General features: G+C 42.0%; 1 protein-coding gene across 1 annotated transcript in view; it reads left to right on the forward strand.

Moving 5' to 3' along the window:
* LOC110537840 (E3 ubiquitin-protein ligase RNF43) overlaps positions 1 to 11,659 on the forward strand; it is a 178,624-nt gene that overhangs the window by 159,818 nt on the left and 7,147 nt on the right. The window contains exons 3-6 of the mRNA XM_021624258.3: positions 9,191 to 9,265; positions 9,444 to 9,578; positions 10,217 to 10,318; positions 11,348 to 11,621. Coding sequence (XP_021479933.2) covers positions 9,191 to 9,265; positions 9,444 to 9,578; positions 10,217 to 10,318; positions 11,348 to 11,621 — 586 coding nt within the window. The remainder of the gene's footprint in view (positions 1 to 9,190; positions 9,266 to 9,443; positions 9,579 to 10,216; positions 10,319 to 11,347; positions 11,622 to 11,659) is intronic.

Raw genomic sequence — 11,659 nt, forward strand, 5'->3', positions numbered from 1 at the left:
TTCTACCGCTAACTCTGGACATTTATACCTGGATCTCGCAGCTAGCTAGCTGCTATCCGTGTGACTATCGGCTTATGTCGATTGCGGAGCAAACATCAATTATTCCGGAGCTAGCCAGCTGAAGAGTTCCATCAGTCACTCCTGGGCTACAATCACCTATCCGGACCCGTTTTACTGCCAACGCGGAGCCCCACCGGGCCTTCACAACTGGACTACCGACGTTATCTGCCCGAGGGAGTTATCCGGCTTGCTCCTCCGTCGCGACGTTACCTGAACGCCCACCTGCGGTCCGCTAATCGTTAGCTGTCTTATCGCCTGCTATCTGAATAGACCTATCGGACAATTTATTTTTATTTATTTTATTTATTCTTCTTTTCTTTATTATTATTATTTTTTTTTTTTTTTTAAATCTCTTGGGCCTCTATTATTGTTTTTTTTGCGAATTGGATTGATCCCCTCTACCACACGGAACCCCACTAATCCTACCGACGGAAACGCACGAGGTGGCTAAAAACAGACCTCCATCCTATGCTAGCTTGCTACCGATGGCCCGGCTAGCTGTCTGAATCGCCGTGACCCCAACCAACCTCACTACTCACTGGACCCTTTTGATCACTCAACTAAGCATGCCTCTCCTTAATGTCAATATGCCTTGTCCATTGCTGTTCTGGTTAGTGTTTATTGGCTTATTTCACTGTAGAGACTCTAGTCCTGCTCACTATACCTTATCCAACCTATTAGTTCCACCACCCACACATGCAATGACATCTCCTGGTCTCAATTATGTTTCTAGAGACAATATCTCTCTCATCATCACTTACCTCCACTGTATTCACATCCTACCATACCTTTGTCTGTACATTATACCTTGAAGCTATTTTATCGCCCCCAGAAACCTCCTTTTACTCTCTGTTCCAGACGTTCTAGACGACCAATTCGTATTGCTTTTAGCCGTACCCTTATCCTACTCCTCCTCTGTTCCTCTGGCGATGAATCCAGGCCCTGCAGTGCCTAGCTCCACTCCTATTCCCCAGGCGCTCTCTTTTGATGACTTCTGTAACCGTAATAACCTTGGTTTCATGCATGTTAACATTAGAAGCCTCCTCCCTAAGTTTGTTTTATTCACTGCTTTAGCACACTCTGCCAACCCGGATGTTCTAGCTGTGTCTGAATCCTGGCTTAGGAAGACCACCAAAAATTCTGAAATTTTCATCCCAAACTACAACATTTTCAGACAAGATAGAACTGCCAATGGGGGCGGTGTTGCAATCTACTGCAAAGATAGCCTGCAGAGTTCTGTCCTACTATCCAGGTCTGTACCCAAACAATTTTAACTTCTACTTTTAAAAATCCACCTCTCTAAAAACAAGTCTCTCACTGTTGCCGCCTGCTATAGACCACCCTCTGCCCCCAGCTGTGCTCTGGACACCATATGTGAACTGATTGCCCCCCCATCTATCTTCAGAGCTCGTGCTGCTAGGCGACCTAAACTGGAACATGCTTAACACCCCAGCCATCCTACAATCTAAGCTTGATGCCCTCAATCTCACACAAATTATCAATGAACCTACCAGGTACCTCCCCAAAGCCTTAAACACGGGCACCCTCATAGATATCATCCTAACCAACTTGCCCGCACTCTTGACCCAAACTGCTACAGACCTATATCTATCCTACCCTGCCTTTCTAAGGTCTTCGAAAGCCAAGTCAACAAACAGATTACCGACCATTTCGAATCTCACCATACCTTCTCTGCTATGCAATCTGGTTTCAGAGCTGGTCATGGGTGCACCTCAGCCACGCTCAAGGTCCTAAACGATATCTTAACCGCCATCGATAAGAAACATTACTGTGCAGCCGTATTCATTGATCTGGCCAAGGCTTTCGACTCTGTCAATCACCACATCCTCATCGGCAGACTCGACAGCCTTGGTTTCTCAAATGATTGCCTCGCCTGGTTCACCAACTACTTCTCTGATAGAGTTCAGTGTGTCAAATCGGAGGGTCTGCTGTCCAGGCCTCTGGCAGTCTCTATGGGGGTGCCACAGGGTTCAATTATTGGACCGACTCTCTTCTCTGTATACATCAATGATGTCGCTCTTGCTGCTGGTGAGTCTCTGATCCACCTCTATGCAGACGACACCATTCTGTATACTTCTGGCCCTTCTTTGGACACTGTGTTAACAACCCTCCAGGCAAGTTTCAATGCCATACAACTCTCCTTCCGTGGCCTCCAATTGCTCTTAAATACAAGTAAAACTAAATGCATGCTCTTCAACTGATCGCTGCCAGCACCTGCCCGCCTGTCCAACATCACCACTCTGGACGGCTCTGACTTAGAATACGTGGACAACTACAAATACCTAGGTGTCTGGTTAGACTGTAAATTCTCCTTCCAGACCCACATCAAACTTCTCCAATCCAAAGTTAAATCTAGAATTGGCTTCCTATTTTGCAACAAAGCATCCTTCACTCATGCTGCCAAACATACCCTTGTAAAACTGACCATCCTACCAATCCTCGACTTTGGCGATGTCATTTACAAAATAGCCTCCAATACCCTACTCAACCAATTGGATGCAGTCTATCACAGTGCAATCCGTTTTGTCACCAAAGCCCCATATACTACCCACCATTGCGACCTGTATGCTCTCGTTGGCTGGCCCTCGCTTCATACTCGTCGCCAAACCCACTGGCTCCATGTCATCTACAGACCCTGCTCTAAGACCCTGCTAGGTAAAGTCCCCCCTTATCTCAGCTCGCTGGTCAACATAGCATCACCCACCTGTAGCACGCGCTCCAGCAGGTATATCTCTCTAGTCACCCCCAAAACCAATTATTTCTTTGGCCGCCTCTCCTTCCAGTTCTCTGCTGCCAATGACTGGAATGAACTACAAAAATCTCTGAAACTGGAAACACTTATCTCCCTCACTAACTTTAAGCACCAACTGTCAGCAGCTCACAGATTACTGCACATGTACATAGCCCACCTATAATTTAGCCCAAACAACTACCTGTTTCCCTACTGAATTTATTTTATTTATTTATTTAACAATTTTTTTAGAATGCCTTTACCTCCCTTATTTCACCTCATTTACTCACATCGTATATAGACTTGTTTATACTGTATTATTGACTGTATGTTTGGTTTACTCCATGTGTAACTCTGTGTCGTTGTATGTGTCGAACTGCTTTGCTTTATCTTGGCCAGGTCGCAATTGTAAATGAGAACTTGTTCTCCACTTGCCTACCTGGTTAAATAAAGGTGAAATAACAAAATAAAAATGTTTCAGCATGATAATGCACGGCCCCATGTCGCAAGGATCTTCCATGGTCTGCATGCTCACCAGAGCAAGTTCGGGATGCTCTAGATAGACATGTACGACATGTTCCAGTTTCCGCTAATATCCAGCAACTTCGCACAGCCATTAAAGAGGAGTGGGACAACATTCCACAGGCAACAATCAACCGCCTGATCAACTCTATTCGAAGGAGATGTGTCGCGCTGCTTGAAGTAAATGGTGGTCACACCAGATACTGCCTAGTTTTCTGATTCACGCCCCTACCTTTTTTTATTTAAGGTATCTGTGACCAACAGATGCATATCTATATTCCCAGTCATGTGAAATCCATTGATCGGTAGATAGAAAGCACCTAGGCTTGGCGTTTGAGCCAAAAACAAACTCTCCACTTGTGCCATCATGACAGATTTAACTTCATACAAATGTCATCAATTAAAGTCAATTTAAATAAATAAATATTTGTAGCTACTTTTTAAGTACATGGAACAAAATCATCAATGCAACACACAACAATTTCATTTATTTTACTGAGTTACAGTTTACATAAAAAAATCAGTCAATTTAAATAAATAAATTAGGCCCTAAATTGACTGATTTTCTTATGTAAACTGTAACTCAGTAAAATAATTGAAATTGTTGCGTGTCGCATTGATGATTTTGTTCCGTGTACTTAAAAAGTAGCTACAAATATTAAAATGTATTGATAAACTTCAAAGAAATAGTTTCAACGGTATTGGCAGTATTGGAAAAACCATCCCGTGGCTATTTCCAAATACCCTGGTATAGGGTATATACGGTATACCGCCCAAGTCTACTCTGGATAAGAGTGCCTGCTATATGACAAAAACGTCAAAATGTAAATTGTACTCTGTAGGAATAGTACAGAATGAATATGTCTATAATACCTTTGACACAGCTAGCTCTGGTTTTGTCAGACTTTAATTGATGACATTTGTATGAAGTTAAATCTGTCATGATGGCACAAGTGGAGAGTTTGTTTTTGGCTCAAACGCCAAGTGGAGGTGCTTTCTATCTACCGATCAAATCTGTCCTATCATGTTGTTGAAACACTAAGATGGATGTTTGCTAACCACAAAGCTGGCTGTTACAGTACTGTTCCTCCGACCATAACAAAACAGGAATGTTTCCACATACATTTTGGCTCTCATTGCCTTGTTTTAGTCTGCATTTAGTTTTAATTTGTTAAAGGGATTGTAAAAGAATAAATAAACGTTTAATATAATTCCAAGAATCATGTCATAGCATGAGTTCTTTCTGTTATTTGAGTTTGTTTCCTTTCCGGCTTTGTGGCTTCACAGAAACCTATGGGATTATTAGCCAGCATTTGACCACTGCCACCGGTCCACATTGTGATACTATAATGACATAATAGAATATTATGATGTATTCCTGAAATGGCTACTGCGGTTCTTTAGTGGAGTAGTCTTGCAGCTCTGTGGTCGAGGCCATTTAAATGTATTTTGTAGGGAGAGAGTGTGTGTGTGTGTGTCTGTGTCGTTGTGTGTGTGTCGTTGTGTGTGTGTGTGTGTGTGTGTGTGTGTGTGTGCTTGTCCTCAGTACCATACCACAAGTATAGTTTTTTCTCCATTTATTACCTCGATTAGAAGACATGTGCTTCTTGCTTGGTAGAGAACTCTTGAACTCCAGGTAAAGCAGATTCCCACATGTTGAAGCTCTACTTCTTCTTACTCATGTCGCTGCGCCCCATTTAGTCTCATGCTGCGTACTACAATTACAGGCCTAATGAAATGATGGGTTGGAGGTTGTTGACTTGGGCAAGTAGACAAGCATTGGACGTTACAACAAAGGGATACATGTACATGTTCATTTTCTATCTGACCTTCTTATGACCGTTGACACTGAACTTTGATCCCAACCCTAGTCATCTGAGTGGCTCGAGGTAGAGGAATACTGGACCATTAGAATATGCAGTATGCCCCACTTTCCCACATTGACACTCATAATACACGCACGCACACACACAGACAGACAGATGCCTTATCTTAATTTGAACTAGTTTCTCACAGCAGACAAATAATCCTGCGGGAACAGGAAATGTGAAATATTATGTGGATTATAATTAATGGACATTTTTTGTAAGGGTTGATAAATGTTTTGTTAGGGCAAAATCAAGTCTGAAATTACAAATTACAAACTTTAGAAGCCTTTTTAAACCTTGAATACACTTTATGTTTGCAAATCCTGCTGTGCAAGAAAATCCATGCATCAACATGATGATCAAGTTTAGATGCGGCATCTGTACGGTACTCAATAGCTTTTACATGTCACAATACCCACTCAGAAAACAGGGGAAGGAGGGGTGCACCTCTAGCTCTTGACAGTTTGTGTATACAGTCAAATGAAATGAGTGTATTTCTAGTCATGTATTAACTATTTTTCTAGTCATGTATTAACTTTCCCTTTTGGTTTTTTGAAGTGTTAAAAAGTGATCGGAGTTCAATGGAGCCGTTCCTCTAACTGTTTTTTTTTCATTAACTTGTGATAAATGGTTTAGCTGAGTGATGTCTTCACCTGGATTTGTGCTGTGTGTGTGTGTGCGTGTGTGTGTGTGTGTTTACCTCTTGGCTCTGCCACCTGGGGCTGATTTTAACCTGCTAGACATTGTTTAGTGTTGTGTTTGACCTGGATGATCAGTTGTTTCAGCTTGCGGCTCCACTTCATTAAAGACATTGGCAGCCATTCAGTCATTCAACCAGGAACGCAACCCTCTTCACAGCATGTGTTGAGACACTGATGAAAAGGTTGATCTCAATGATTTATTCAGGGACACTCTTAAAATGCCTTTGGTTATTGTAGAGTACACCACCTTATTCTTATTCAGAAAGCTATATTTTCTCAACATTGGGGAATTTGTATGTAAACATAACATAATGCAAACCTCATAGAACCTTTCAGGACAGGGCCCATATGAGCTCTTTAGAAAGGGAAAAGGCTAGGGATATATACAGGCTAGGGATAGAAAAGGCTAGGGATAGATACAAATATCGGTTCATATCGGTTCATCCTAATAAATAGGATGAAAAAAGGGAATGGGGCCATTCTCATGATGTCATTATTGTCACGATGTATGAAATCAACATTTGAAGCATAGTTATTGGACAATTGCTCTTTTGGATGGCAATTTTACATTTTATTCATTTGGCAGACACTTATCCAGAGCGGTTAAGGTTAATTGCCTTGCTCAAGTGAACATAGACAGATTTTTCACCAAGTTGGCTTGGGAATTCAAACCAGCGACCTTTCGGTTACTGGTCCAACACTTAATCACTGGGCTACCTGCCGCCCCAATTTATGAGAATTCTGTTTGGGGAAAAATTACACGTTTTAATTTCCCCACTGTAAAACAGTACATTGGCAGATATATCGGTACGGAAAGTTTTGACCCCGAAAAATCGGAATCAGTATCGGACCCCAAAAAAGATATCGGTTAGGCTCTAAGATACAGGAGGTGCTGGGTCAGTTGTGCCGTAGTGTATGTTCTGTCCTCCGGTTTCCACCCACTGGACATACCACGTCATTTCAACATGAAAATGTTTGGTTGAGACATTGATCAACGAGATTTCACTCTTTATTCACCCACTCAAAAAGACAGCCAGAAGTTGATGCTTTCAACCATCTAAAAGCGTAACCAAATTCCAATGTTAAAACAATATCAGATTTGGGGGTTTCGTTGTCATCTGAATGTGTTATCACTGCGCTTTAAACCATTTATAACCAGAACCAGAAGAATATTGACTGTCCTTCATGTCTCTAAGTAATGATGGACTATCGTTTCTCTTTGCTTATTTGAGCTGTACTTGCCGTAATATGGACTTGGTCTTTTACCAAATAGTGCTATCTTCTGTATACCTTGTCACAACACAACTGATTGGCTCAAATGCATTAAGAAGGAAAACAATTCCACAATTGAACTGGGTGCCTGCAGGCTGACTACAGTTGTCAATCGAACAGTGTTTCCTCCAACACGTGGGTGCAGCTGACTTCCAGGTTAAGGAGTGTGGTTTGACGGGTCATGTTTTGGAGGGCACATGACTCGACTTTTGCCTCTCCCAAACCTGTTGGGGAGTTGCAGCAATGAGACAAAATCGAGAGGAAAAAAAGAATAAGATCAAATCAACCTTTATTTAATGTTTGATTTAATTTGGTCCAATTCTTTAACTTAGATGTTTGATTGAGATGAATACGTGAATCCACCATTCCAAATGACTAATTACTAATTTGTAGAAAAACTGGAATTAAGCCAGACTAAGTCAGTGTCTCAACAGATACACAGATGGGACTAGCTAAGCAGAAGATCTCCTTCAAATGTTGATATTTGGTTGTGTTGACAGTCAAACACAATTTAATATCCAGTTTGTCTACAAATTCATTACTGAGATGTTGGATTCACGTCTCCATCTCAACCAAAAATCTAAACTTAAAGAATAGGACTAAATCTAATCAAACTTTAAATGCACTTTAAATTAAGTTTGATTGGATTTAGTCCTATTCTTTAACTTAGATTTTTGGTTGAGATTGAGACGTGAATCCTACATATTATTGATTAACTTGAAGATTACATTTGAAATCAACCAAAGCTTGAAACCCTAGTCCTTGAATGTATTGTCTGTTTTTAGTTGAATCGTGGGTTGAATTGAAACAATAGCTGTTGATGACTTTGAAAACGCTATATAGGCCTAAATAGTATCATCGATGAAATACGATTTGTAAAGTATGGTTACATTTCATTTGCTCTACCCTTTGGATTGACTTCGATGGCAATAGTGAATATATTTAGAACTCTCAATAGTTATTCTCACGATAGCACATCGGGAGTAGTCAGTGACAAATATAAAAGCTGGGTTGGGTCTGGTTAAAACCCTTGATGGGAGACTAAATTAATAGTTGTACATCAACTCTCCAGTAGGAGGTGCTGCCCAGCCTATTTATTTTTTCTTCTGATAGTGAATATAACGTTGAAGATCTGACGTTGTTCAAAGGTACAAATGTAACATATTTGATACAAGGTTTGCCTATGTTGAAAATTGGTTACAATGATGACATAATCCTGTGGTTGAAATCTCACCCTCAAAACAACAGTGATTACAAATCCAATGTCTTTTCCACGTAGATTCCATGCCACATGCTTACGTTGAAACAACAACTCATTTGTGCCTAGTGGGCAGTAGTGTACTCTCTGCTTCCAGGTTCCCCAGCCCTGCTGCTCTGCTGCCATGTTTGTTTTGGTGTGAAACTGGAGATGGCATACAGTCCTCCCTCAGCCCACGTTACCACCTCTCATTGCTCTCTCTCTACCCCACCCCTCCACGTGCCCTGCTGCAGGCACCTCTTCTCATGTGTTCTCTGTCCATCCCTCTCTCCCTCCAACTCTCATTGATTCTTATCTCTCTCACTCCCCCATCTCCTGTCTTGTCCAGGCTTAACAATGTTATTATGTGTGTCACTGTCAAGCAGAGGTGTACTCCATTAAGAATAGTGCTTGTGCTGTGCAGGCTACAGTCTTTTCCCATTCAATAATACTGTGTGTAGTGGGTTGTCTAAAGCCAGCCAGGTTGGGATTGTGTAAGGAAGAAGGGCTGTAATTTGACTTTGTTTGGCATTTGGAGACAGTGGGGTATGACTGCCATGTAGTCTTGACTATGCAAACCATGTACAGTAGAAGATTACTACACTGCTTCGAAATACAGGGGAGTTTTGTTTTGCACTCTATTGTGAGATCCAATTGTGAGCTTTTTATTTTACCTTCTCTCCTTTCTCTCTCTTCCTCCCCGCTCTCTCGTGTTCTTTCTCCTCTTTAAAACAACATGTTATGTTAACAGTCATCTCTCCTGTGTCGTCTCCCTCAGGCTCACCTGGCACTGGAGAGAGGTGCTCAGGCTGTCATCTTCGATGTCACCGACGACAAAGACGCTGCTCTCGAGGTGAGGAATGGTGGAAACCGTCAGAGAGAGCAGAGGACAATAAAGTAGCATAGCCTGACCTGACCGAGAGAGACAAAATTGTTTTAGTGTTACTGATTTATCAATGATTCATTTTCTGTCTTCCCCTCCTCTATCCATTTTATGTCTTCCCCCAACACACACACACACACACGTGTAGCTGCATGAGTCTGACTCCCTGCCGCTTCCGGTGGTGCTGGTGAAGGCTAAGGATGCTGAGGAGCTGATGGGACTGGTTAACAAGAACGAGGAGGCTAGAGTCCGCATCGACATCAAAAAAGAGGACCCAAAATGGGTAAGGAACAAAATACACACATGCCGAATATCACATATTATTATTATATAATAAATACATGATATATGTTTTTATACATGTTTTCTATTTATTATATAGCCATATATTTGTATTGTATTTATTATTATTATTATATATATGCATATCAAGAGACACATAATGGAAGTTGTTCGTTACATTCCCTCAAAGGTCCGCTCTAAATGCATGTCTCTGTAACGGGATTCTTCCTGGGAAGGAGAGGCGGACCAAAATGCAGCGTGGTTATAATTCATGGTTCTTTAATAAAGAAACTATACATGAATAAACTACAAACCAAGAAACGTGAAAACCCGCAACAGTCCCGTGTGGTACAAACACTGACACAGGAGACAACCACCCACAAAACCCAACACAAAACAGGCTACCTAAATATGGCTCCCAATCAGAGACAATGACTAACACCTGCCTCTGATTGAGAACCATATCAGGCCCAAACACAGAAACAGACAAACAAGACATCCAACATAGAATGCCCACTCAGATCACACCCTGACCAAACAAAACAGAAACATACAAAGCAAACTATGGTCAGGGTGTGACAGTCTCCCAATCTCTACTATGAAATAGTAATAACATTCACTCTTTCTCTCTCTTTCCAGCCCCACTATGATGTTGGTATCTTGCTCACTATAGTCCTGGCTATTCTGGCCATCGTTCTGATCTTTGCCTTCCGGTACCGATGCAAGTCCAACAGAACCTGGGTGAGTCAGTCAACAACACATACACTTTACACAAGTCTCAATAAAAAAAAGCCTTCTCTGCAAAATGCAGCCATCTTAAAGTGGTTTAGGTCTGGGCCCGGTTGCATAAAACATCTTACTGTTTCCCTTAATGCATCATTTTCCCTTACCTAAGGGAATTGTTTAAGGGTGTTGCAGAGAGCCCCTCAAACCTTTCCTTAGGTAACGGCATCATTTAAGGGTTTTACAGTAGTTTGAAGGAACATATGTCAGAAAGAGTCTCTGGTGACTATGGAGACGACCTGATTCACTGACTGAACATCTCATCAAAGAGATGGATTTTTGGGGGAGATCTCAAAATAGAATTTCTACATTCAAGACAGGTGAAACAAATTGATTCAGAAGATAAACACATTTATGTTAGTTACTTTTTTCTCAGCTATTACTTTCTATCACGTCAAGTGAACCTTGAGTAGCTAGATAGATAGCTCACCAACAGCTTTGTAGCCATGGGTTGTGCACCTTACGTTGTATAACTAAGTAGTTGGCTGGTGGATGTTTTCATTTTGAAACCAGGGCAGAGGAAAGCAACATGTTGGATTCACCTCTCCATCTCACCCAAGAATCAAAGTTAAAGAATAAGACTAGGGCCTCCCGAGTGGCCTCCCTGCACTGCGTTGCACAAATACTGTTTACGTTGATATCCATACTGAATTAAGCACTTAAGGGACCGCATGGGCACCCTTAACTTTTTCACTTCATTTAAAGGGAAAATTCACCTTAATATGTTTTGTGCAACTGACTTAAAGTTAGGGAGACTTGAAGCAAAAAGATAAGGGGAAAATTAACTCACAATGTTTTATGCAACCAGGTCTTGTACTCTAACTGTCGACCAAACACAAAAGAAAGTGTCCACTGTATATACAGCTCGAACATACACCAGAAAACCCTCAGAGAGGAGCAAAATGTGAACTTTGAGACATCTCAGTCAGTTCTGAAGTCCAGTTCTCTAACCTCCGTCCCACACGGCCTCTTCCTTTATGACCACAGGACTCAGTCCATCAGCAGACCATGCGAGCCATCAGTCGTCTGGAGACGCGAATGTACAGCTCTCAGGGCTGCGGAGGCTCACAGCGCCACCGTGGGGGCTGGGGGTCTAATAGCAGCTCCAACTCCAGCCCCGTCTGTGCCATCTGTCTGGAGGAGTTCCTGGATGGACAGGACCTGAGGATCATCTCGTGTGCTCATGAGTTCCATAAGGAGTGTGTGGACCCCTGGTTGCTGCAGCACCGCACCTGTCCTCTCTGCATGCACAACATCATGGGTAATGACATCGCATGACCACTAGGGGACGCCTACAAC

Source organism: Oncorhynchus mykiss, chromosome 12 (assembly GCF_057628025.1).
Source record: "Oncorhynchus mykiss isolate SJ-2025 chromosome 12, ASM5762802v1, whole genome shotgun sequence".
In the NCBI taxonomy this organism is placed as follows: Eukaryota; Metazoa; Chordata; class Actinopteri; order Salmoniformes; family Salmonidae; genus Oncorhynchus; species Oncorhynchus mykiss.